At 42.5% G+C, this 27,819-nt stretch overlaps 1 protein-coding gene and 1 long non-coding RNA gene across 4 annotated transcripts in view; one reads left to right on the plus strand and one right to left on the minus strand.

The window, feature by feature from the left end:
* LOC101751380 overlaps positions 1 to 4,930 on the minus strand; it is a 107,405-nt gene extending 102,475 nt beyond the window's left edge. For both annotated transcript variants that reach the window (XR_006937833.1, XR_211577.5), the window contains exon 1: positions 193 to 4,930. This is a non-coding gene — a long non-coding RNA (uncharacterized LOC101751380). The remainder of the gene's footprint in view (positions 1 to 192) is intronic.
* Positions 2,849 to 27,817, plus strand: GALNT15 (polypeptide N-acetylgalactosaminyltransferase 15). Of its 2 annotated transcripts, none has more exons than XM_418741.8 (11): positions 2,849 to 3,052; positions 3,971 to 4,513; positions 9,461 to 9,627; positions 10,310 to 10,514; positions 16,494 to 16,661; positions 17,241 to 17,358; positions 18,245 to 18,439; positions 21,917 to 22,048; positions 23,084 to 23,185; positions 24,008 to 24,148; positions 25,131 to 27,817. In XM_418741.8, the coding sequence occupies exons 1-11, from the start codon at positions 3,030 to 3,032 to the stop codon at positions 25,275 to 25,277; spliced, it is 1,941 nt and encodes a 646-aa protein (XP_418741.5). In that variant the 5' UTR covers positions 2,849 to 3,029; the 3' UTR covers positions 25,278 to 27,817. The 2 variants fall into 2 exon arrangements, with proteins under 2 accessions (XP_418741.5, XP_004939447.2); XM_004939390.5 differs by lacking the exon at positions 2,849 to 3,052 and adding an exon at positions 3,270 to 3,765.
* The last annotated feature ends 2 nt before the right edge of the window (positions 27,818 to 27,819 follow it).

Below are 27,819 nucleotides of genomic sequence, written 5' to 3' on the forward strand. Positions count from 1 at the left end.
TAAGGACAAAAAGCTATTAGACACAGTGCAAAAAAGGGCAACAAGGATAGTGAAGGGTCTAGAGGGAAAGACATTTGAGGAGTGGCTGAGGCCACTCGGGTTGTTCAGCCCAGAGAAGAGCAAACTGAGGAGAGGATTCATGGAGATGCATCATGGGATGGTCGGGTTAGGTACTAAGTAAAGATTCCTTACCAGGGGGTGATCAGGCGCTGGAACAGGCTCCCCAGGGCAGCGATCACAGCACCAAGCTGCCAGAGTTCAACAGGCATTTAGACAACGCTCTCAGAAACATGGTTTGAATTTCGGGTAGTCCTGTGCAGAGCCAGGAGTTGGATTCTGTGATCCTTTTGTGTCTCTTTCAACTCAGCATATTCTGTGATTCTGTAATTAAAGAATGGAGGAGTCATTATGACTCAACTTTCTATTTACTGAAGGTTTGTATACCTTATACAGCTGGGTCTGCCTGAGCAAGACTGCTTAGAATCCTGTCTTTTACCACTTGTGCAGGTTACCCAGGAGGAAAGACAATGTGATATTGGCACTGGTCAATACCTTCACCAGAGGCTGGCCCTTTCTGGAGCAATTGCTCATCTATTTGGCACAGCTTGTAACATGCTTCTCTCCTGTTGACTCTAGGGTCTGCTGCAAGAACAGCAGCTAGAGGACAACATCTTTTGTGGACAATCTGTTCTGTGGGACACCTGTGAGAAGCAGCACTTACAGCACGGGTGTCCAACCTTTTGTCTTGCCTGGGCCACGCTGTGTGAAGAGGAGTTGTCTTGGGCCACAATTATATATACAATATAAAATGTATAATATAGTTAATGTATATAAGTGACATATATTCTTTTTTAACAAAAGGCACATACATGCAGAGGTAGGTTGAAATAGTGGCAATCACTACATATTACCCATCAGGTGGCACAAGTGTTGGTAACGTGTAACTCACATGGGTTTTGATGCAACTGTGTATGGTAGGCACAAGAGGCAGAGTCAGCACTGCACTGTGCCCTCCCCTTCAGTGTTCTGTTGTCAACTATGCAGTCTTTGTTTGAGCTACATGCAATCAACTCAAAAAATGTGGCTAAAAATCACATAATAATGCTAAAAGTTTATGATCTGAAGGGGCCACATTACTGGCTGTCCAAGGCCACAGGCAGCCCACTGGTTTCAGGTTGGACACACCTTACTTGGAGAGTGGAAGTGGAGAAGGCTGCTCTAGCCACTCTTTGAGATGCTGTTTTCTTGACATGGCCTTCTTTACTGTCAGATAGGAAGCAAATATGAACGTAATGCTGTTCTTCAAGTGCATTTCAGAAACAAGACAAGCTTCAGTAGAGAGGTCCATGCTGGACAGAGAATAGAGACTGCTGGAATGGTGACATGTGGTGTTTTACACTTTTATACATTTAATTTACTAATCTTCAAACACCTTCCCTCCGTAGTTATTCTTCTTCATTAAAATGGTTGGGATATATTCAAAAGTCACATTATATATGCACACAGTTCAGTGATAAAATTACCTATCAGCTCTGTCCCAAAAGTAGCAAAGATTTATGTAAATTTGTTAATTGGGTCTCTTTTCATCTAAAGCTGAAATACAGTTGCATGAGAGATCCATTTGTTCAGCAACACGGAACGTGCCAGGAGAGAGTTTATACAGCAGTAACCACTGTGGGGTAGAATTATCTTGATCAGTTGTTTCAGAATTCTGTTTCAATATTTTAGCCAAGGCAAAACTACAACAAAATGAAATAAAAATGCTCAAGCAGATCAGAATAGAAAAAGAAAGCCAATCCTTTCTCCAATTTATTCCACACACACTCTTCTTTCAGTTTTTCCTTTTCTTTTCTCCCATAAACCTGATAATGGAAGTCCGTGAAACTGAACGTTTTGCAGAGTGCCTCGGACAGGTCTCTTCATTTCCATTGCCCTTTGCCTTTCTATGGCTGACACGTATTGTTATTTAAATGAATGCTTCTGAGCTCAGATTTTCTTTTATGCAAATATGAGCTGCTTCCCTCATCAACACGTATTTTTTTTTCCTATGAAAAGAAGGATAAGGAGCAGTATTCTCCAGACAGAAGGTGGTTGGAATGTTATTTTTTTCTGTGAATTTAGCTCAAAAGGGAAGGCACACACAATGGTGAAGTATCAAAATACTGGCTAAATTCTCCTTCTACCGGGATATGATTGAAGCAGTATTATATCTTTTTAAGAACAGCTGGGGTAGAGAAGGTGCCAAGACACAGCAGACTGGTCTCACTTGCTCAAGGCGTTCTGTATAAGACAGTTAGGGGAGTACACAAGTGCCAGACATTACATGCCTCCAACAATTTACTCTACAGACCCTCCTTACGAAAGGCAATGACTCATTTTAGCTCAAAAATTGGGGTCCTCTCCTATTCGGTTTTGTGAAAGCCATTTACCAGAAAACCGTACATCGAACTTACAGAAGCAAGGAGGTTGTAGGGAGGTAATGCAGAAGAAGGAAAGAAAATGAATTCCTGGCTTCCTTTTGAGTGTACTGCATTCACGTCTTCAAGTTTTTCTTTTACCTACAACATGTAGAAATTCCCCTTTTTAACAACAGGTGGGTGTGAAAATTCCCCAGTAGTCAGAAGCCTCCCAGAGCTGGAGCTTTTTGATAAACAAATGCTACAAGACAGGCAAAAAAAAAAATCACACCCCACGTCTCCAGTGCCAAAAGGGTTGGCAACACCTGAGTTACTTCCATATTTGATCTCTGCCAGACCAAGAGGCACGTGATGTTGAAGCATGTGGACTGTCTCCCTCCTTTTCCCATTGGACAGTCACCCATCTTGCAGCAAAAAACACCACAGTCAGTGCCCACTAACGCACTTGCCAGCAATATTAGCGAATGGACTTCAGAGGCTGAGCTCCCCATTTAATCACAGAAGTTGTTCTCTTTCAGTGTCAGGAGCTGTTCCAGCCCAAGCTTTCTACGTGTTATTCCTGGACTATTGAGAACTTGAAGTGCTGCTCCCTGTGCAACACCAAATTTATGGATGAGGAAACTTCAGTCTGCCAGGTGATAATTTGGCATCCTTATGTCAGTGTTAAAATCCTAGCAGCTGTAAATATTTATTGCAGATGAAATGTACTCCTATGCTCCAGCTAGCACATTACCATGTGAATAAATCTAACACTAAATAAATCATGTGCACTCCATCTTTTATTCAGTTTATAAAATTCTTGCTTCTCGCTCTGAGCATTCGTAACTTAATAAGGTTATCCAGAAGCAGAGCGACTCGTGGTGTGCCTCGGCTTGCTTCATAACACAGCGCTTTGCTTCTTAGGTTTCACCTCTGACAGCTTTCGCCAAGTTTTGATTTGATAGGATAAGAGCAGCGGGGGCATTAGGACCAGGAGAAAGACGCACACATGGCTCTGTATTATGTCTGGCAAAGCGCTTCCTGACTGAGTGCTGCAGTTATGTGTGAAGCAAAGTCAGGGACCGACTAGTTCTCATCTGTTGATCACAGTGAACTTGAAGCCTCAGACGGGGGAAAGCTGTCAGATCTGCTTTCAGAGATGAGGGGAGGGAAACTCTGAAGAAGCAGGAAACGCTCTGGAAGGAAGCTGTTAGAAATGGGATTTCTTTGCACCTAGAATTTAAAGAGGAAAAGATCAAAACTTAAGCTGTTCTTTTCATTGGCTGAACATGCTCTTTCCTGACTGAGCCGGGACTCCGTAACAACGCATCTACTCCATCCCACTGGATCCATGCTGCCTTTTACCACAGTAAGTGCAATATTAATAGGCGTTTTCTATTTTGTCTGTAAATAGAGAGGAAAGCATGAAACGGCATCGGTGAAATGTGAGGGGAACAAGAAATCCTCTTGGCAGATAGCGAAAACCGGCGCGTTGCTGCAACCCGAGCACTGGAATCTGAGCGAGATCCGAGTGATATTTAACATGACAGTCTGTATCATTTTGTCACCAACAGCATGTTCTTGAGGAAGAAATGCAGATATGGATCACGTAAGCTGCAGTTTCTCTCGCTGTTGCTGATGCTGGGCTTTTTGCTGCTGATGGTTACAACGCTGAATCCGCCAGCCAGCAACCGGAGCAAGGACGGGACTTTCCAGCCTGTGGAGTTCAACCCCAGGGAAGGGCACCAGGTGGACTTTGCGGAGACCCAAGAGATGCTGGAGACCCAGGAGGAGAGCCAGCAGTACTACCCCTTGGACGGGCTGTCGCCGTTCATCTCCCTGCGGGAGGATGAGTTGATCGCGGCCGTCGTGTCCCCCACGGGTCGAAGGAACCACAGCAAGGCCAGGAAAGGCTATCGAGTGGTGAAGCAGCAAAGCAGGCGGCCGGAGGCGAAGGAGGGGGACCCCGAGTCCCAGCTCCTGTCCCTGCCTCTGGGGGACGGCAACGGGGCCGCGACGGGGGAGCGCCCGCTCGGCTTGGAAACCCACGGCTTCAACGAAGCGCTCAGCGAGCGGATCCCTCTGCGCAGGGAGCTGCCTGAGGTACGACACCCGTTGTAAGTAACACAGCCTATTTCACCTCTGGGAGAAAACTTCTGCCCTTCCCTGCCGCCGTCCCGAACCCCGCATCTTCCTAATCGAACCGTGCCCTTCGGTGTGGGGTAACGCTTTTCTCCACGTTGGTTTCCCATCTGGAAACACAACCCCTTCTCCTCAGGGCCAGCTGCCATCCCAGCCTCCCTCCTGTGGCGCTGCCACCTCCGCGCCCCACCGCACCGCTCCGCGCCTCCCGGCCCGGCCTCGGACCCCGAGCCGCAGGCAGGTGCTGCAGGGGCCGGGAGAGACCACCCGGGGGTCTCCCTCTCTGTAGGGGGGGTATAGCGACCCAGCCCTCACGTCGGCCGATGTTTGCCGTTATTTGGGTCCCCGTTATTCGTGTCCCCGTCATTCCGATCCCCGCGCCCCCGCCTCGCGGAGGTGGCAGCAAATGCGGCCTGCAGCGCCACCTGCTGGCGACCGCGGGGACTGCCGCCGCTGCAGGTGCCGGGGGCGGCTGCTCTCCTGCCGTCCTGGAGGGAGAGGTGGTCCTTTCCCTCCGCTCAGCACTGCTGAGGCCGCTCTTAGGGTTCTGTCTCCAGATCCGCGCCTCCCACTACAAGAGATTTGTGGACATACTGGAAAAAGTCCAACACAGGGCCAATAAGGTGATGAAAGCAGCTCTCCTGTGAGGGGAGGCCAAGGGAGCTGGGACTGGGGAAGAGAAGGCTCAGGGGGATCTTATCTATGTGTATAAACGCCTGAAGGGAGGGTGCAAAGAGAACAGAACTGAGCTCTTTTCAGTGTTGTCCATTGACAAGATGAGGCCAAGGGCACAAACTGGAACACAGGAGGCTCCATGTAGACATCAACTTACTGCAGGGTGACTGAGCACTGGCACAGGCTGCCCAGAGGTTGTGGGGTCTCCTCCTTGGAGATCTCCAAAAGCCATCTGGACATGGGCCTGGGTGCCCTGCTCTGGGTATCTCTGCTGGAGTGGGGGTTGGACAGATGGACCCAGAGGTGGTTTCCAAGCTCAGTCATTCTGTGATTCTTTGACTGTGAAAGGCAGCTCCTGGGAGGAGGGGAGCTAGAGGCCAGTGTGTATGACCAGGCTTCACAACAGCACTGTGAAGCCACACCAAAGACGTATTACATCTGAAATCCTACCTGTTGCATTTGAAGTTCAACACGTTGCATTTGAAGCCCCATGTGTTGCCTTTGAAACCCCATGCGTTGCCTTTGAAGCCCCATGTGTTTCACTGAAGCCCCACGTACTGTGGTTGAAGCCTAGAGACTTGAGAGCCAGTTATTTCTACAGCCCACGAGGAACAGTTCATCCCACTTCCTTAAAACAGACAGAGAACTGTCTGTGCTCCCCTGCCCACTGGAGAAGGAATAGGGTGCAGGTGGCTAACTTCATTTCTTGCCTCCTGTAACAAAAGCCATCGCAGCTTTCCCACAGGACACAGTAGGAAGATATGACAGAAAACATTTTAAGACGTTGAATTCATATAGTTCATTTTTTTTCTAGTGGTCATTTTCCCGTGTCTGAAGGCAGCTGGTGGCTCCGATTTCAGGGAACAATCTTAAAGGAAGAGAAATGAAAGACGGTGTGTTTTGTACATTTGCTGACTAGATTCAATCTTAATGTGGGTATTTCCATTGAATAATGATACACTAATATCATTAAAGTTATTTTTTGCCATACTTCGCTGGCAGTTCTTTGAACTACGTAGTGTTCAAAGGAGGAATGATGACCCTCTTTTATTGCCGGTGATGTGAGCCAAAAAATAGTTTTTCTTTGGCAGCTGAAGGGCCATCCGACAGGAGGTGGTTTCAGCTAATACTAATCTCATGGGAGATTTAAGCCATGGTCTCAGAGTTCTTGGATGGGTTTTCCTGTCTGCCTAGTGAAAGCCTAAGGACCTATCAGCACCACAGCTCATAGAAGCCCAGATTGAAACCACAGATCTGAACATGTGAAGCTTCTCGGTAGTTCAGGTCTAAATCCAGATCGTAAACCTGCAGAGGGGGTCTACCTCTAAGCCAGCCCTGTCCTTCATGGAGCAATGTGCAACCCAAATGGTATTTTTTAAGCATGATTCACTCTGTGGGCGCAGCTCACAGCCGTGTCAGTCACATTTTATACTGATGTAACATGAGAGTGAAGCAGTAATGAAACACAATGCCTATTACGTTGTTCTGTTGAATCCTGTTGCTTGTAATAATGTCTATTATTGCTTATTAGAGAGAAACCAGCCAGTTAGAGAAATGTCAGTAAGTCACCTGGATGGACTCAGTCTCTCTCATTTCACTTTAAAATGACAAATTATTTTTATTATTTAAATGACAAATTATTTAAGCCATGCTACCAACTGTGAAGCACTGCTGTAAAATAAGGCTGACCAGACTTCACGTTTACATACTTCCTGATTTATCCATTGGATGCCTTGTTTTCCCAATTTGCTTTGAGAAACCATATTCTGTGTGAAAAAATGTCTGTTTTCCTCTCCTGAGCTTGAGCATCAAACTGTATGTACCCAGGCAAATGCAGACACACAAGCATCTCAGTGAAATTTAAGTTCATTACAAAAGCACAGCTTCCACTTGAGTGCTGCTGGGAGCTGAATCTCAATGAGATGTTTTCCTGCAGGTGAGTGGGAGCTGCTGCTGGCAGAGCAGAGCCTTTGCCCTCTCAGAATTGCTCTCCAGTTCCTATCTGCATGTGACAGTTCCTTATTTTTCACAAATTGGATTAAATCACTGTGCCTTGTATCAGTCACAGCCCCGACTTTGTGAAATGTTGATTTGTGACAGACAGTCTGACACTGCTCCAAATTACAGGGAAGGCAATTCTGCATACCAGCAGCCTTTCTCATTTTTCTGAAGACTAGATATCTATATTGCAAGCCTTTCCCAATCTCCATGGCAACTAAACACTCACCACCTAGGCCACATATTCAAGTACAGTCATTTTCAATTCCCTTCCAATTAAGATTCCACAACAGTCTTATCTTATTTTTTCTCTCTAAACACAATACTGGCAACAAAGCCTTGCAGTGTTATGGTGGAAAGCATAGCTGGGTATAACTGTACTGAGTATTCCTGGTTAGAAGCTGCCTGGTAGTAAAAGGACTGCATCAGATCTTCACTTTCCTTCACTATCTATAGATTACTCTGCCTAAAAATACAGATACTGTTGAGTCACAAGAGTATCCTTCTCTGCAGACCGCTAAAGAATAGCAGAAGTCTGCCATATACAATCCTGAGACAACACAGTTGATTACAGAATCATATCTATAATATTCATGCATTTTTATTTGTCATTAAATCATTCAGACTGTGGATTCCAATGAATGATAAGCAGGTTTGTGTCTGGTATTGTCTAACATGATAGGGTCCAGTTCATGAACTGAAGCATTAAGTAGAATGGTAATCAACAGCAGTATTCAAATCATACCCCTGACACGAGCTTCTGCTACAGTTGAACTAGCTGAGCAACTAATTGCTTAATAACCACTGTGAATCTGTTTGGTGATTTGCTCGGCAGTATGAAAATGCTGAAGGAGCAATGGAGCAGATAAAAGCCAAATAAATGGCTTTCATGGACTTGACAGTGGATACAGAGCTGGACCCCTACGCGGCCTTGGAACCAAGATGACATACAAAGTTAGGTACAAAGTCTGTACACAGTTCTGTCATTCCTTCAAGCAGTTCTTGCTGCTAAGCAAACTGGAGAACTAGATGAGTGCTACTCGGGAATTAAAAAGCTTTTAAATGCATTTTCTAATGTAAGCAAAGCAGATAGACTGGCATTTGAGAGCTTTTTCTGGCAAATGGATACCCTCCTGCCCGCACAGTGTGTGCTCTGTCTTTTGAGCTAAGATGGGCAGATTGAGCTAAGATGGGCAGCTTTTGTGGCGAGTACAGATTTTGAGTTCCTTTACTTATGTTTATGAAATAGGCATTGCTTGATAAGGGTCTACAGGGCTGTTATATATGGAGTTTCTATGACAATGAATGGAAAGGTTTCTGATTTTTAAATGCTTGAGTTGTCAAAGAACCATCCCATTCACTGTCATTTGGGTGTCTGTTGTTTTGATGTCGTGGGAGACATCTTGGTCCCATGGCAATCTGGGAAGCCGTGGGCCCTCACTGGCACTCTGTAGCCTCTCCAGAAATGCCATTCCATGTCCGCACAGCCAGGTTTCTTGCAGTAGATTGTAGCAGTACATGGAGTTGTAGAGGAAACAGCAGAAATAGTCATGGGGATAATCTACCTGTCTGGGAGCCTCTTTCGTCATTGATGCATTTTCGTCAGAAAAGGCAAAGTGTGCAGACTTTGTAGGGAATATGCATTAACTTTCTTAAATGCATCTGTATTAGTTTTCGTTACCTATGTCAGGGTCTGTTTCTTTGCTGTACAGGGATGCTGGCTTCATTCTCTGTGATCTGGGTCAGGCAGTCCACAGTTACACTGATGTGTTGTGTAGATGAGTTATTTTTTCCTGTTAGTCTTAAAGGTGCTGCATTTCTGTTTGCTCTTTTGTGTGTTACACGAGAAAATATGGAAGGGTTGGCTGATTGATCTACTTCGTCACCCTTTCTCCCTTGCTTTAAGTGTCTTTTCAGTTCCTCCTTCTTTGTCTTCTGGATCATTTGAGCTCTTTGTTTCTGCTGCAGCCAGAACAAATAGGGAAGAAAAAAAAAAAGCAAAAAAACACCAACAGAATCCAGCAAAACATTCACATTTATATTTTTTATTTTAATTTTTGTAATGTCATTCTCATATTTTCACTTCGTGTTCCAGTCTTGGACACCTTAATACTTCCTTTGCTTCCTGAGCTGAGAGCTTAAACTGCTTTCCATCCCTGAAAATTTAGGTGTAGCTTGCAACTCTGGTCTGAGAGAAGTAGCCAGCTGTACCAGTGTTTCTAGTGTCTCCCTCATTTGATCCCATACAGGTGCCTACAGCAAGAATATGACTCCAGCCTGCCTACTGCTAGTGTCATCATCTGTTTCCATGATGAAGCCTGGTCTACTCTGCTGAGAACAGTGCACAGCATTATTAACACAGCCCCAAAGGCCTCCCTCAAGGATATCATCCTAGTGGATGACCTGAGCCAGCAAGGTAACCCCATTTCTCTGTATGATCTCTGCTTTCCAAAGCTGCAGGGAGGAAACTGTCTACCTCCAAGTAGCACTTGAAGAGAATAAAAGGCAAATGGGAACCTCAGGGACAGAGCCCTGAGCTGGCTGCCAGGTTTCAGTCTTCCATCTCTAGAATTCAACTTAGCCTTTCAACTTTGAAATATGTTTCTTTTCTCCCCCATCACTTTCAATCACTCTGAGCTTTCTTGCTTTAAAATAAGATCACAGTATGCAAATCTTCCCACTGGACCAGATCTGGTATAATAATTTCCAGACGTGGACTTTGGCTGAAGTGAGGAGTGGAAAACTCCACATTGCTAAAGTAATCCCAAGTGCTTGGGAAAGCCAAACACCTGTATCTCACGCTGATCTGTGTCTTTTATGAGAGGATGAGAACATCTACCTTTTGGTGAAAACAGGAGAGGGGGATATCAAGTTTCTCATAGGAACAGCTTCACACCTAGTGAATCTCAGTTTCCATTAGTCTCTACTTCTCTTTGACATTACATTGCTGTGGGAATATTTGGAATGTGGCCTGAATGGCCATGTAAAACAAATGGTCCCAGAACATTTTACTGGCAAGCAAGCAACACCTCCTACTACCTTTTGCTTTCTAGTAAGAACTTGAATCAAAACTAAAATGACCATTCTGTTTATGACAGGGCCCCTGAAGTCAGCCCTGAGTGAGTACATCTCGAAGCTGGATGGCGTGAAGCTGATCCGGAGCAACAGGAGGCTTGGAGTCATCCGAGGTCGGATGCTAGGAGCTGCACGGGCAACTGGAGATGTGCTTGTCTTCATGGATTCGCACTGCGAGTGTCAGAAGGGCTGGCTGGAGCCGCTCCTGGCCAGGCTGTCCAGCAACAGGTAAATACAGAACCACTGAATCATAGGATGGTTTGGGTTGGAAGGGAGCCTTAAAGATCATCGTGTCCAACCCCAATATCTTCACGGCTTCTCAGCTCCCTGCATGTGTTAATTCCTGCTGGAAGAGATGCACGTGGAAAGATTTCGGTTTATTCATTTATTTATTTATTTTAATCCTTGCTTGGTTATTTCCTCTGTGCAGGTCACATTGCTTTTATGTCCTGCTTTCACACCACCTGCGTCGCCATGGTATGTGGGAAACAGAATAGGGCATGCAGCTGATAACCTCACTTCATACCTGATATCACTAAGCTGGCATTTTTTATCCAGCCCTCTTTAGAGTTATGGCAAGGCTTCCTAGTGGTCTGAATTTAAAAGGTTGCAATCCGTTATTTTTACTTTTTAGTTGTCTTGGTTATGAAGCTAAAGATAAAAGGGGATGATTGCCTTAACCACTTTGGCTTCCTGAGCCTGCTGGGTTACAAACCAATGTCAGCTGTACCATCTCTGTTCCACAGCAAAAAACAGAAGATTTTCCACACAGCTTAGACAGTTCTAGCATGATCTCAGATATTTTCACTGATACCAAACACACAGGAAAATATAGATATGTATTTTCAGAGTGTTTTAGGTATAGGATGGTGCTTGGGCCTGCTCTCTAATGTACAGCTGAGCTCATTTTTGCAGTCCTTGAGCTCCTCAAGGAGATTAAGAAAGTTAATACATTATTTTTCCTAAACTGCCTGTAATGCTTGCATGGAGATCACTTGTCAACTTGGCTTCATTTAGCAGTTGAGGAGCTGTTGAATTCAATCATATCCTCTTCCTAAGACAGCCCAAATGAGGAAAACACAGTGAGAAACAAGCTTAGAGTAACTAGTGAAATACCCCTCATTCTTCCTCTGACTGCACCAGTCAAGCTGCTATCCATGCACTTTTGCTGGAGGGGCAGGATGGGAAAACACTTAATCACGTAGAGCAAGTGAATTTTCAGCTGGCAAGGAAAAATGCAGCCTTTCCAAATATCAGTCCTCTGCAGGAGTTTAATGGAGCTGAGAGAGAGATTTTAACTTTGAAAACTGATCGAGCCCAATTTTCTACACTCCTGAGCAGAACTACCACTGTTATTAGGACCTTAGCAATGCAGAGATCTTTACACAAACAGAGACCTCATTCTGAGTTGAAAATATTCATGGAAAGGGAGATACCCCCAGTTCTGATTAACCTGTGGTAATGACAGACAAGACAAACGTGAGAAATGTTACCCAATTTTACAGGAATGGACAGATTTCTCAAATATTTGACTGCTCTGTGTGATTGCATTTCATTTCCCAGCATGGTGGTTTTATTCATTAACCACAAAAGTATTAAGCCTTTCCAAAGTCATTACATGTGCATTTATGGGCACCTTGGCTGGGACCAGTTCTTTGAACCATACCAAACCAATCGACTGGGATGCTGTGCATCAACTTAGTGCACCACCTCAAATATGGTTCAGTGATTTGCAAAGCATTCCTTGACATTTGGTTATTCAAGGATGAATACCATGATCACCTGAACAGCATTAAAAAACTAGCTGAGACGCCCCACAGATCATTTCATTTGACAACTGTTTATATTCCAGCCTAATTCCAGGTGAGTAGCACGGTGCATAGTAATGCAGCTATGCAATTATTACAGCCATCTTTTGTGGCTGTGCCTTTTCCAGAAGACTGCAGCATACAACTGCTATATTGTATTTAGTCCAGAGGCATTGAAAGGCAGAGGGAGCAAATACTCACTTGTGCCTGAAGCCTTGAAAAGGTTGCTGCTTTAACCTAAAAAACAGTGATCATTGTGCTGAAGTGTATGGCTCCTTTCTTGCAGAAGGGTGATTTTTTAAAAAAATACAAGTTCAAATTGTGGTTCCTGACAATATTGCACGGAAGCAAAATAAGCCTTGATTACATTCTTGAAAAGGAATTCCAGCTCTAGAAAAGGCATAGGCACCATAACACTGTCAGAGTGGGATGGCTTGCAGACGGGTAGCTTGTCCTCAGGACCCTTCCCCTGCTCTTCATTGCAATAGCTGTTCCCCTCCATGCTGGTGCACTGACTACAGCACAGCTCAAATATTGCTAGGAAACTGAAGCCTGCAATGTCAAAAGAAGCCTCTCTGGTTTCTAAAATTCATTCTCAAATGACCCTGATTCCCTGGTCACTAATTTTTAATGAAATTATGTTAAAGAGAATAAGAAATGAACGTGGCAATGGAGAGATACCTCATTAGCCTTGGACTCAAGCAGAGGCTCTGTTTGTACATACAGGAATAGATACAGAGTGGTCCTGTTCAAAAAATGAGTGAGTGGAGCTGGTTTTGTGGCACTACACTGGGGACATGGAAAATATTTTGCAATGAACAGCTCCTTCATCTTTTTTCGTCCATCCCTCTGTGGACCATCTCTCAGCTTTTCAAGCTATCAAACGCATAAGTCGTCTGTTTTCAACCATCTCACAGGCTTGGAGAGGTATGAATTTGTCCATCCAGAGGACACACAACCCCATCACGAATTTCAGCATGCATTTCCATGCTATTTTTCTTGGTTTTAAAAACCTACATCACATACAGCAGTCTGCTCCCTGGGAATTCATTGAATCATAGAATCACCAAGGTTGGAAAAGACCTCCAAGATCGTTCAGTCCAACCATTAATTCCCTTTTGGCCTGATCTTTTTATAGCCTCCCTTTGCCAATAACACTAATTTCTCTTACATGGCATGTCATCTGAAGATGTGCTATCTCCTTACAATCTTTCACAGTGCTGATCAGTATCAGCAGGCGACCTATTTTAAAGAAGATGAGGTAAAGAAACTCGAATCTAAAGCCAAAAGCAATCAATTTTGCCCAAAGTAGAAGAAATGAGGATTTAGGTATGATTCGTGGACCAGTGCACTGACTGTCCAGTGTAAAAAGGCAACAGTGGCAGAGCCAGATAAGTGACACTGCCTGGATTTCTAAGCTATCTTATTTTCGCGGGGAATGAACCACTTTGAAACTGGTTGAGGAAAGTGCAGCATTTTCCTGTTTGTTTTTGCTGTTCCTCTTTATTTAAGGGAGGATTCCATCAGATTAAAATCTGTTTCTTTCCTAGCCAAAAAAGAAGAAGAGAAGAATAAATCACTACAAAGCACTTTCAAAGTATCGTGTCTCCAGCTTCAAAACAAACATGTTAATTAACTCTTCCTCTTCGCTTCGTGTTACTTATTCTAAGAATAGAGAAGAACACGCTGTCCATGCGAGGGTCACGAGAAGATATTTCATTCACAATTGTATTCGGGTCAGAAATCCCAAACTAGGAAATAGTTGTTGCTCGGGTTGCTCTTCTGATGGAATGGTGACCTTTTGCAGATCCTGTGCGTTCCAAGCATTTGAAGTATTCGCAGATTAGTACCACCACAGTCAAATGGTTCAAAGCCTTGCTGCCAGTTATATTTGAGTTTCCTGTTTTTTTCCTTTCCTTGAATTCCACAGAGTGAAATTAGCCGTAGTTTGCCAGTGTGTGTTTCGTCTCAAAGTGCCGAAAAGCTGCTGACTGTCTGCCAGTTATTCAGTTAAAAACAAGAATAGCTAAGAACATCTTCCAGCTTCCAATTACCTTCTGCTGCAGATGTGCATTTAGATCCACACAAACATCACTGAATATGCAGAAAACAGATATAAAAAAGGCTTTTCTATACAAAGCCTTGTTACCAAATGGCGCGTAAAGCACTGCTCGATTAAGATTAAACTGAACGCTGTCCAGCTTTCACAAAAGCTAAAGTTACTGGATTCCTCTATTTCAGATCACAAAGACACCCTCAATACTTAAAGAAGGTGTGGCATTACTGGTTTCAGCAGAGCTACACCAGTTTATACTAAGTAAGGATCTAGCATTACATTTAGAAACACGCTCTTGAGAACACTTTATCATGGCATGCTGAAAAAACTACTGGAGTAATAGCTTTAAAACACAGTAATCAATTTATACTGTGTCATTCTGTGGTAAATGATATTTGATTTCATTTTGTTCTGTTTCATTTTTGAATTCAGCCAGGTTAGGATATGGCTCATCCGGTGAGGGGCTTTTTTCAGCTGACTGAATTATAGTGGTATTTCATTTTTTTGAAGTTTATTCATATAACATCCACTTCATGTGCTAGCTGGGTTTTTTCCCAGCATGTCAAATTAAAAAACACCTGCTTGTGTAAGTCCACCAGAGCACTACCTTTTAGTGACTCTTAGAAGCAGTTAGTTTCCTTTTCATACTGTTAGTGAGTAAAGGTTAAATGCAGTTTTCCATTACAAAGCCAACTCCTGTTGGCTTGAGTTTGAGGTGGTTGCTCCTGTCCTGACTACAAAACTGTTATCACCATGCTTTCATCAAAAGAATCGAGGGAGGATATCAGCTGTGTTATTTTTAGGATCATTTATTTGAGTCCTGCAGAAGAATGGCAGTAAATCACTGCCTACAGATGTTGCCTAAAGGTGACCATAAAATTGCTTTATTTATAAACACAACGCTTGTTTCCAAGAGCACCTATTATAATATACTACAAAGGCTGGTTTTATACCTGACTGGAGAGATATAATCACTTCTCTGTTTTAAAACCTTCTGCCTTTAGCTCATCATAGGGCAGTTTGCTTTTATTAGGAAACAAAGGAATAACTGAATCATTTTGATGCTATTGTCTGCATAGTACGTTTTCACACAATTCACTGAAGATCAGTAATCTCTTTTTCTCTGTGGGGTTCTAAAATTATCTACAGTAAATGGCAACTGTGATAAAACAGAATATTGAGCTTCCCTGATCCTGCCACTGAAAAAACATTACAATAGAGATTGTAAAGGCAGAGCAAATATGTCAGGACTGCGTGACCATCACCCAGAGCTGCCAGCTTCCTCAGCTGGTTCTGGTCTCTGCCACTGAAAAGAACAAATGGCTCACTGCACTGAAGATGTCTGAGGTGACTTTCCTCCGTTGACTACAGTATGTTTTTTTTTCACCTTAATCCCTAGTAAATGTTACTTACATTTTCTATGGAATATCTTCTAGGCAAGCCCTTACACTAAGACCAGAGGCTATACTTTCTGTGTAAAGGAGCAGAGATGGATACTGTTGTTCTTCAATATATTTTTCCTGCAGTCTCTAACACCACTGTGTTTGTACTCTGAAAATTTCCAAATGTGATACATCACTGACCTGGAAACAAGGAACACTGATGGCTTTTCCAAATCACCAGTACATTCCAGGATAATGCACACTGTGAAATGTCACGACAAGTCTACTATGGGGACATGTCTAATACCTCATCTCTGACTAACCCAAATTTAACCTGAGGTAGAAATCAATTGAAGGATTGCTGCTCACAGCACAATGGCTCTTCAAAGTCAATTTCTCACAGAGACAGTGCACTTGTAAAAGCACACTAAGGATGTAGTAGAAGACTATACAAAAAAATGATTTACAAAGCCAGTGACAGAAGTCTGTTCAAAAAAACCAAGAAGAACAAAATAAGGGAAAGCGCACTTCATCGACCTGAAGTGACAAACTCATGAAGTGTGTGGAACATTTAGAGGAAAATGAAAGGACAGCAAAGTGTATGAGACCAGAATCATCTTTCAGTGTAAATTTTGCATCCATAACTTCAAAGGCTGAATCCCCTGTGTGAAATTGCTTTATAAGAATTCCGATGGTTAATGCATAGCAAAATCCTGAATAGTTTTAAAATGACCATGCAATGTATAGGTTTTCAATAAATTATTGATCTTCAGAATCATTACTGCAGGCTCAGGATTCCCATGCATGGAGCATCTGAGCTCTATCAGGAGGGAAAATGAGGGCACTCAACATCTAGAGGAGTGCTTGTGCTTCACAGTGTCGTAAAGGAGATCCACTGTTCACTAACATAGTAGTGAAATTATTCTTCGGCTTTAAAAAGAAATTATATTGTCTTTTTCAGAAACAGTGTCGTCTCCCCTATCATAGATGTCATAGACTGGAAGACTTTTCAGTACTATCACTCTGTGAGCCTACATCGAGGTGTTTTTGACTGGAAACTAGATTTTCATTGGGAACCAGTGCCAGAGCATGAAGAGAAGGTACGACAGTCTCCCACCAGCCCTATCAGGTAACACTTCATTAGCCAATATGCCTCCACTCACCTCAACAGAACAATTTGGGCAGTCTTCCAGATAATAAAAGAGAGACATGGTTACTTGCATTTGCTTGGTTAACATTTTTTGAAGGGGGTGGCTTTTTGGCTTAGATTAAGATTGTTTGGCTTTTAACATTCATTCTAAGTAGATTACAGTTCTGCTTTCAACACGACAAATGTCTTATGCAGACTTAGAAGCAACTACTCTACAACTTGACCGGACAAGGTATTGAAGTTTGTAGGGAAAGCAAACGATAGACCATGTAGAGTTAAAAGTCTTAATCATTATGTGTATCTGTAGTTTTGAATGTACATATACTTTACACTTCTTACTGTTCTGAGCCTGATTCTACAGTTTTGATCTTGGCTCTCATCCCCAGGTAAATCCTAGAATTCAATTCCAGTTGTTCTTTCATAATTAGAATTAGATTATAAGGAGTAATATTCAATAATTTTTGATAGTATCGCCACCACAGAAATGGTGGGGTTTTCATCCTTCATACAATTCTCTGTCCAAAACAGTTGTTCACTTCCAAACTACTATCTACACAGGAGTCCTGCAGTAGCTGGTGCAGTAGTTGCCATGGATCGACACTACTTCCAAAACATTGGAGCTTATGATTCTGACATGACCATGTGGGGAGCGGAAAATCTAGAGCTATCTATAAGGGTAAGAACCTTAATTAAAACATCAAGTGCTGGTAACTATCGGGTTTTGAAGGGATCTGAATGAAAAGGCAAGAAGTGACTTATAAAAGCAATTAAGTGTAGAACTTCTTGAGGTATGGCAAATACCGCTATACTTTCAGAATTCTACCTCATGCTCTGCGACCTGTCAGGACTGTACAAGAATATGCAGATGCTGTGAGTGAGGAGCATTATATCAGGAGAAGGAAGTTTCACTATCACTGCTTGCCTGAGGTTGGAGTCACTGGTTTAGATACCTTCTGAGATCTGCCTCTTCTGTTTTGGCACGCACCAAATTAAAACTTGCTTTTATTTCTTTGCCATCTACTTTAAATATCAAATTGTTTATCTTATATTGTGTGCATTAGTTTTTGCTGAATATGAAGAGTAACTGATATTAAAAAGAACAAAAAATGCAGACACAAAGCATAGAGTCTTTAAAGTCCATGGCAAAAGAAGGCATGCCCCCAAGTCTCTTCACTACACAGCACTGTCTGTGTACAAGAAAACATAAAAGCATATAAATGGTATTACTGCATCAAATCAAAGGTCTGTCTTGCACAGTGTCTCCTCTGTGTCTCCATGCCTGTGGGAAGCAGTGTATGAAGAAGTGCATCATGATGTTCCTTCTGTTTCCAGGAATACACAGATTAGCATGTCCTAAGGGGAATCTACAGTACAGGAGCTTCTTTTCAGATGCTTTAGAAATTTTGACAATTAACATTCAGGCACTGCCCAGAGTAGGCTTTAACTCAGTGAGTGACTCTAATCTGGCTTTGCATTCTCACTATTACCGGTCTGTAAAGCCAGTTGTGCTTTACTAGCTACATAGAATATAATCTCTTTTTGCACCTTTACCTGTGTTTCAGACCTGGCTCTGCGGTGGCTCTGTAGAAATCATTCCATGCTCCCGTGTTGGGCATGTCTATCGACACCATATTCCCCATGCTTTCTCCTATGAAGAGGCCATTGTGAGGAACAAAATCCGAATAGCAGAGACTTGGCTGGGTTCTTTCAAAGAGAACTTCTACAAGAATGACACAGTGGCTTTCCTAATCAGCAAGGTAAAGACACCTGTAGTGGTCAGTTTCTGAGGGAAGGAGTGTGTGTTGTGGTAGGTGACGGTGGTGGGATGGTAGTGTGGGTGTCTGTGTACAGTCACACATTCAGTAAGCATGGCACCAGGTAAAGTTTTTCCTTTTTAAAAACCTGCTGGTGGAAGAGCTATTAGATCAGGAAGAAGAGAAACCTGTGCCTAAGAGTTGTTTGCTGAAGTTGTCAAATATCTTAGAGTATAATTCTGTCTCCAAATGACTCCTTCTTCAGGCTGCCCAGCAAGTTGTGGTTTGGTTTTCTGCCAGTGACAGCATATTTGATAATAGTCATCTGAAGTGGAGCCTAGCTGCACTGTGTGCTTGAAAGATCTTTTTGAAGGATTCATTCTTCATTGCTGAAGGCATCTAGTATGTGGTTCAAGTAACATTCACTGGCATGTGGCAAACTGTGGTGTATCTCCTACTCTAAGATAATACATCTGAGTGCTCTAGTGACTGAAAAAAGTTGATTTCTTCCCAAGCTGGCAGAAACAACTGTCTGTAACTGAGGAAGTTAGATCTCACCATTAATATTTTTTCAAGTTATTTTATCATTAGAAGCATCACAGAGCCAGCAGTGCAGCCTCCAGAGATTTGGGTTCCCGGTAGCCTGGCATGCAGCCACACTTGAACCATATACCATCTACATACCACCCAATGACGACAGAAAGGCCATGCTTGTTTTTAAGCCACTGTGTGATCCACTGCAGATCATGGTCAGTCAAGGGACTGCGTATGCCATGTATTACAAACTGCTGGATGCTGTATTAGGAGCTGTGGCAGTAAAGCTTTTAATGTTTCAGCAGTTTTCCAGAATGGCTCCCATACTTTTCTTGTACTGGTATCCTTGTCTACAAGGCAACAGACAAACCTGTGAGCAGTTTTGAATAATAATTAAAAAAAAAGTGTTTCAAGTCCATGGAGCAATGCCATGCTTTTCAGGAGAAGATTCCCTGAAAACAGCTGGGCACAGCATGGCTCAGTGCTGTGCAGAGTTTCTCAGTAAGTTTCCCATTCACTTTCACTCTGCATTTCAGCCCTTCATGTCTTTGCAGCACTGGGCACCACCTAAGAAAGCAGATCCAGCAGCAGCCGCATCACAGTGGGGGGAGGAAAAAAGCCATGTGCCAGTAGGGCTTTTCTCCTGCCACCTCGTGTGACCTCCTTAGGCTCCACCAGCGGCTCTGCCCCTCCAGTCTGGCTCCTGTGCTCATGCTTGAGCCCGAGACACACATTCAACTTTTAATTCTGTTGTCACTTTTTTAAAAGGCTCCTCTGCCTGTGTCTGTGCAGTGGTTTTTAACTCCACTGGCCAGGATTTCATCATCTGACTCACAACGCTTACAGCCACGTAACAGAAAGGAGGATGATAAGCCAGGTCTTTTAAGATGATTTTTATGATTAAATCATTCAATTATTTCCTGAAAGCCATCCTTGTCAACTCAGAAGCAATTTTCTGAGCTAAAAACTACAGCCATCGATGATTTCACTTACCACCTATGAGCACCATGACCTTTTACCTGAGAGTTTATTCTAGCCAGGGTACTCTTAGCACTCCTAAGTATGATGCTTCTTCAAATGACCAATTGTACAATCTTAATGTTCAGAATATCAGAACAAAGAAGGCCTTTTTCTCCTTTCCTTTCCTTCACAGCCAACACCATCAGCCTGTCAGTACAGCGAGATGCTGTTCAAGACTCAAGCAAGCAGTGACATTATTGCTGCTCTGCTGCCAGGGCTGCAGAGAGCCCTGCAGAATTGACTGCACGGCAAGGCTGAGCGGAGCCACCTATGGGCCACTGTGAGCCTTGAAATAGCATTGCACAACACTGCAAATAAAAAATGGGCCCCATTTAGACTGCTTTATAAGTCTTCCCATTTTATGGTCGAAATTACATCATGCACAGGCTGCCTGCGGCGTGAGCATTAATACAGATGAATAAGGCTCTCTGCAGCTCTACCTGGTTTCAGCCACTGTCTCTTTTTGTGTGTGTGTGTGTGTTTGTGTTTTGTCTGTTTTATTTACAAGCACAGTTTCCTTTCAGACTGGTTTACAGGGCTAATGAGTCTCTTTAGATTATTTACACCAATTATGCAGCATCAAATGCACACTGTAACTAGCACAACAAAATGAGATTAACTGCCATCACCTTCTTCAGCCAAAGCAGCCTCTGGAGAAACATCTCTTTTTAGGGGAAGCATTTTACTCCTGTTTCCCTGTTAGGAGGAAACCTCTTGGGGCCAGGTTTGTGAGGTGCTGAATTGCTGAACTTTGTTGTTTTGCTTATTGAATGTAGGGCTGACATTAAATGATGAGATTCTCTTTAGCACATTGCAACTGTTGAGATTTGCCAGCGCAACTTACATGGGCTGGCATGATTGATACACGCCTTTAGAAACGGGTGCTTCCCTCATCATCTCCAAGGCCCTTTGTTTGTCATTGATTTTCAAGCGTGTGGCAAAGGCCTTTTCACTTCCTTAAGGCTGCTCAGAAATGGCTGAGCTAAGGAAAGTTATCTACAAGCAATTCTTTGCCTATGTTCCCAATTCTACTTTCTGACATAGGAATCCACACTGCTGTCCTGGAATCTAAAATTACATTTCCTAAATATAAAAATGTGAAAGGGGAAATCTACTACTGGCAAGAAAGAGGAGAAAGACTCTTTAAGGTGGCGGGACTTCTTGTAGTATTTGGGTGCTGAGAGATTTAGAGAAGTGTTTTGTGTGCTTTTATATCTGCAGTTTACACACTTACCTGCTTAGGAGGTTTTCAGAATCCTGTTGGTCACCTTCAGGCACTAAACACCCTCAGACACTCACACCCTTCAGTCCTTTGCAGTGACGATGCCCACAGCTGCAGCAAGGGTTGATGGCAGCTGTCTTTTTTCAGAACAGAGTTGCTACTGGGATTGTGTGCATGCAACTTAAGAAAATACATAAATCTGGAAAGTTTTTATGCCTTTACAGTCAGAAAACACACTTACCAACTCCGTTTAGCAACTGCCAGATAATTATTTGATTAACTTGATGTTCTATTCTTAAATTTTCTGATAACAGAGGATTGACACTGTTTCTTTTAAACTTTGGGGTAAATTCTGTACTGAATGACAATCTGAATCCCACTGATTTCTGTGCAAAAAGTATCAAACTTGGCCCGGACATTTTTAATTAAAATGATGATGAAGTCTGATGGATAACAGCACAGGATAACAGAAATTTTAAAGGAAATACCTATTTTCACAGCACGCGCTACTTCTGAAACACAAACCTGAAGAAAGAATACAGCTGGTCCTCTTCTTTTGCCTAATCTCGAGAGATGTGTATCATGTATAACACGCAGGATAGAAGAAGTGGTGGAAATAACTCCTCCGCAGTCATTTTCATTTCTAGCATCTCTAGCGCAAACAGAGCAGTAACCTTTTTTTGCCCTGTGCTTTCTCCATGAAGGCAGAGAAACCAGACTGCAGCGAGCGTCTTCAGCTACAGAAGAGACTGGGCTGTAGAAGTTTCCAGTGGTTTATAACAAATGTGTACCCTGAGCTCTCCCGGCCTGAAGACGCACCAAGATTATCTGGCAAGGTAAGAGAAAATGCACAGAACAAAAGATTTGTGTTTCTCCATTGAAGACCCCAGTATCACTTGCATATACTAGTTAGTACTGGGTACTCAGTATCTGTACAGTGAGAGGCTGTTCCCACTTTGAAAAGCTTTGAAAAGAATGGAAGAAGAAGCAAAAGGACTGAAGAGAACAGCCAGTCCGAATTCTCACATAAACCTTCAACTCCAGCCAAGAGATGAGCTCAGACTTTATAGTTTGGTGTCACAGGTCAGAGGATCCTAAACTTAGATTCTTTAGGTGTCATTCAAAGACAGAAAAGAACTGTGTTGCTCCATTCCGATGGCAATTGTAACAGCACTTGGGATTTCTCTATGCTGATTCACGGGTATGAAGGAAAAGAATTTCCCCAGTCCTTCACTTTGCCCAAAGACAGAGGTGATAGCGACAGCAGTTCCTTTGCAGATTGTGTACAGGATGTGATACTAATCCTTTTTAAATCATTAAAATATGAATTTATTCCAGGAAACTCTACTGGACAGGATTTCCCCTCGACAAAGCAACAGGTCTACTAATTAAGTCACACACTGATATCTGTAGACAAATTTTACTGCATCCTTTTACTGTTTTGTCTGTTCCTTATTATCAAGGCTTGCTTGAGAAAAGCATAACTAACTGTGCAGCAGGGGAAATGTTTTTTCCCTCTGGAATATCAGTATTTTTGCCAAATACCATGTCAGGCAGAAGGGCAATTTTCCATTAGCAAAAAAGTAGTTGTGGCAGATTTCTTTTAACCGTCATAATAGTTAAAACCAGAAGTGGGTATCTCTAACTTAAAGCTTATTAGGTAACATTGACCTTTGGTGAGACTCTCCCTTGTTATCAAATCGCTTTGCAAGATCAACATGTAAGATCTAGACTGAAAGAAAAACAACACTGCCTGAATTACATGCAGAATCATATGTGGTAAGGGGAGGTAATCATAAAAAAAAAAAAGGTAGCTGAAGGATATTTTCTTGATATCTCTGCTTTATTTCAGTATAAACATTTATTTACAGCTTTACAATACTGGTGCTGGCTTCTGTGCAGATTACAGACCTGGAATGGCCTTGGCAGATGGCTCTATCAAACTCTCTCCTTGCACTAACAGCCTCACCCAGGTACTGTACATTTTACATATAGAAGCACTGCATCGGACTTAGGGAACTGCTCAGAAGATATTCATGTAAACATTTGGGTTGACATCCATGGAAATAATGTGTTCAAAATTAGGTGTGTGCTAAGGCAATGCTCCACACCTTTCTGTAGCTGAGCATCGAGAAATGGCAGTGTTGCATGCCTGAGACCAGATCCCCACACTTTGTTCCAGCACACATTGTTACGTGTAGTTGTAGTAGTTATTTTGTGGAACGTGGAGAAAGGAATGCCTAGGCATAAAAAGTATGCACCAATTTTGGAATAACAGAGGTTGGTTTTCCCATATTCCAGTGCCCAAAACACTGCCTAAAAAAGACAGGAGGGAAATCTGTGTAGCCTGGCAAGGTGGCATTAGACTAGCAAGCTCTTGCACTGAGAGAAGCCATACCAGTACAGACTGACTGCAGATATTTACTCTAAGTCCCAAGGAAGTTTCACTGCTCACAGTGAGCTCAGGGTGAGCTGCAGGCACATTTTTAACTGTAATGTGTACAGACACTTTGGAAACACCCTTCTGTTCAAATATTTATTAAACTAGAAAGATTTCTTGTAGAATGGGTTTACTTCATATGTAATTACAGTCCACAAAGTCCTTCCTCAGAAAAACTGTCTCAGGCAAGTAGCTATGCCAAAATTAGCTGGGGAGATTGCCTTGTTGATTCTCCTTCATTCATGCTTGGGTGGCATCTAACAAACAGGAGTGGGAAAATTAATGTTGGAGTGAACATTTAAAATGAATTGGGATGCCCTTCCATCATTGCTCAAATAAGCCCTCCTGTTTCCAGCACTTTGAATATAACAGCAAGAAGGAAATCCGTGTCGGGTCTGCTCCGCTGTTTTGCCTTGATGTCAGACATGGGAAGGTTATCCCTCAAAACTGCACAAAGGAGACAGATAACAGTGAGCAGCACTGGGACGTCCAGGAGGTCAGTACTGACTCTGCCATAAGGGGATGACTGCTGGTGGCAGCTGTACGATCGTTGGGTAACTGACAGGATTCATGTGTAGGGAGGGAACGATACAGCTGAAGGGCAATTTTCACTTCTGTACCATTTTCACCCAGCAAAGTTAGGAGGCTGTTAATCTGTTTACACTGCCTGTGCAAAATAAATTTGGTTTAAAAACACAGATTACAGAAATCCTACCTACATTCACATGTCCTTATTTTAACTGCTCAACTTACTGGCTTTATAGGAATACAACCAGAGGCTAGGTTGTAAAAGTAATAGGTTGTGAAAATAAAAGCAGGATAAATCCTTGCCCACTTCTTTTGGATGAGGGGAGGCAATCTGAATCCCGAGTTCCTCCGAATAAGAGCCACGTGGAAGTAGGGAAGTCTTTAAAATGCCTCCTGTATTGCAAAAGGACAAACCTCTTATAGTAACAGCTCAGTATTACTCAGACTTCGTCCATCAGAGTAAGAACCCCTCACAAGATTGAAAAATGTCGTGCTCTAGGACAGCCTTACAAAACAGAAGTCAGTGTAGATGTAGGGATGCTGCAATCCTCAGGTACAATACCTGCTGTAATTTGTTTTGATTCCTAAGAGAAGGACTGGTCCTTTTCAAATCTTGTGGTCTCTAATACTGTAGTTGATGCTGATGACAACATTTACCCATAGGAAAAAAAAAAAAACAACAGTGGTGGGAAAGAGATTTAGAGAGTTCTGAACTTATGCATCCTATCAGCTTCCAAAGAAGCTGTGTGTTCTCACAATGCCCTAAAATGCCCTTTGGGCTCAAAGCTAAACCTAGTGATCATGTTTAGAGCAATACTAACATATTTTTCAACAACCAGTCATTACTGATGACCTACTACTATACATTAAAAAATCAGAAACATGGCCTAGTTTTTACTGGAAATCTCTTATTATTTGTTCTTTCTTCCCCTTCTCCTCTCACATTGTAGAATGGAATGATTGTCCATGTCCTTTCTGGCAAATGCATAGAAGCAGTGAAGAGTGAAGATGAGAAGGACTTGTTTTTGTCTGTATGTAACAAGAACACAAATCAGCTGTGGCAATTTGAACGTTCCCAAGGGCTACATCAGAGATAACTGGCAGGTCTGTGGGGAGATCAAGTCTCCAAAATTTAGCATTACTTCTCTTTGGGATTCAAGATATGAACATTTCCTACAAGAAAAGAAAGATGTTTGTGTTTGCTGTATTATACAAGGAAGCTAGGAAGGTCCTCCTTCAAAAACCTGGCTCAAACAGTTGCTGCTGGTTCCTGGTTTTTCAGCTCAAGCTAAAATTTCCATTATTCCATGAAGCAGGGAATAAAGATACTGTGAGCATCAATAGGTTCTCAACTCTGTTACTGCACAAGACAGTTCAGTTTGCCATTTGAAGGAAATGTGGGAAACTGGCTGCCAGACAGCTTGTCTTCCAGCCTATTCTGTGACTTCTGAGGATACAGGAAAATGAATGTCAAGGAAACACTTGAAGCTGTTTAGAGGACATCAGCCAAATCAGGAGAGAAGTTTAATCTAGTTGTACAGTGCACTCGACTCATATGAAACAAAGTAGGTTTTATATGTAGAAAAGTAGTAGGTGCTTTCATGTGTAATAGCTAAAATCCTGTTTTCCAGCCTGAGCCAGATTTCTATCATCCATAAGACAGCACAATTCATAAATTAGTACTTAATTAGGCACTAACTGCTTTAATTGCTTTGGACTACCAACAATCCGCAGAGTTTGGCACACTCTTCCTCATATCCTTCATCCAGAGTCTAATTGGATGGGATAATGAGACAGAATTATTACAACTTCTTTGTTTCAGTTTTCATGAAATCTAAGAACAACTCTCACAAAAACTTTTGTGGAATATGGAAGAAAACTGAAGCAGATTTGAGAGCAGACTGGCAGCTCTCTGCTGCTTATTGTGAAATTGAAAGTACCAGTGACATTCATTTGTTCTTATAAAGCTTTGGGATGAGCTCGTTATTATTGCAGTGACAAAAGTGCTGGTTGGAAAGAAGAAGGGAAATGACAGGTTTCAACACTGGCTATCTAGGAAGAAAATACTGATGTCTGCTTCTACTTGCTTGCTGCCCACTGTACTGAGTAAGTCTCCTACACTGTGAGTTTTAGCCATGAAGATCTTTTAGACTGTTGCTGTCATGGGTCTCCCAGCTGATCTGCAAAAGGTAACAACATGTGTAATTTTCTAAAGAATCTTCTTCTGTAGGGCCTGCATCCCCTCTGACCTCCTGTCTCTCACAGAAGTGACTGAGAGTTCGTGTTAGGTAATGAGAATGGTCTCGGTATGTGCTAGCAAAGCAAACTTTTATCTATATTTTGTCAGGGCACTTGCAATTTTGGAATTAAATAATGACAACACTTTCCAAGAGCCTTGTAGGACAGAATAATGAAGATCTGGGAGCTTTCCCATGTCGGCTCCACACCTGACTTATTGCATAAAGCAATCATACATACATATATTTATTAAGGGGGAAAGACGTTGTTAATGAAACGTAAGGTGATGTTGATTTTTTTTCCAAGAGATGGAAAGAAAATTGCTTTCTTACAAAATGTACAGCATGTGGATGATCTTGTAGGTCCTTTCCAATCTTGTGATTCTACCATTCTATGATTCTATGATATTGCGTGAGCTTCAGACAAAGGAAGGAGCAATGCTCAGCTTAGAGTATTCCAGCGGCCGGCTCTTGCTTAACCGTAACACATTTGTTTCAAGCCTATAAGATTGGCTACAACAGAAGACATGAGCAGCATTCTGTGTTATGTTGTCCAAAACATTCCCCAGTGAGGTCCCTGCTTGGTTTGAGTGCTGCAGTTTCCACATCGTGTTCAGGCACCACTCCAACCACTCTAATTACCACTTACTCTTTCTCTGATAGCATCAGAACCCAATGCCATTTGCTGCTCTGTCACTTAAAATTCCCTGTGACACTCTTCATTGAAGACGCTTCAGTTTTTAACTGAAAGGATAGTGAAACTCTCTGCCCAAGGAGGTTGTGGATGCCCCATCCCTGGAGCCATTCAAGGCCAGGCTGGATGTGGCTCTGGGCAGCCTGGTCTGGTGGTTGGCGACCCTGCACACAGCAGGGGGGTTGAAACTCAATGATCATTATGGTCCTTTTCAACCCAGGCCATCCCATGATTCTATGATTCTATGGTAACAGAACAAGAAGTGATCTACGATCATTGCCAGATGTAGAGTGAGAAAAGACATTCTCTAAAATCACAGAGAAGTTGAATGAAATGCTGTTTTAATTAAATGTGATTCCTTTTTTTTTTTTTAATTATGACAGATTTTTTAATTATGTATTATTTATTCTATGTTGGACTCTACACTGGGAATGTCATTCCTTCAGCATTTTGCTTCGTGTTTCAAAAACGTTTGTACAAATGTAACTGATCACAAGTGGGATTTGTCATCATGAAGCATGAAAATATTTTTGTTTAGAGAGGAAAAGTTTGGAATAAAACTTAAAAGCTGTGGAGATCCTCATCTAATAGTGCTTTTTAACAGAATAATAGAAGACTAGAAAATAACGTTTGCTGTAGATATGTGTACAACAGAAAAATATTACATAATATCTCTTCCAACAATAAAACATACTGTTCCAAACAATA

Source organism: Gallus gallus, chromosome 2 (assembly GCF_016699485.2).
Source record: "Gallus gallus isolate bGalGal1 chromosome 2, bGalGal1.mat.broiler.GRCg7b, whole genome shotgun sequence".
Taxonomy (NCBI): Eukaryota; Metazoa; Chordata; class Aves; order Galliformes; family Phasianidae; genus Gallus; species Gallus gallus.

What these genes read in the sequence shown, in the direction of transcription:
- GALNT15 (XM_418741.8), top strand. Translation starts at nt 3,030, where the DNA reads ATGAGGAAACTTCAGTCTGCCAG. An exon ending in CCTGAGGTACGACACCCGTT is followed by an intron (nt 4,514 to 9,460) that starts GTAAGTAACACA and finishes GATCCCATACAG; the next exon opens with GTGCCTACAGCAAGAATATG. An exon ending in GGATGACCTGAGCCAGCAAG is followed by an intron (nt 9,628 to 10,309) that starts GTAACCCCATTT and finishes TGTTTATGACAG; the next exon opens with GGCCCCTGAAGTCAGCCCTG.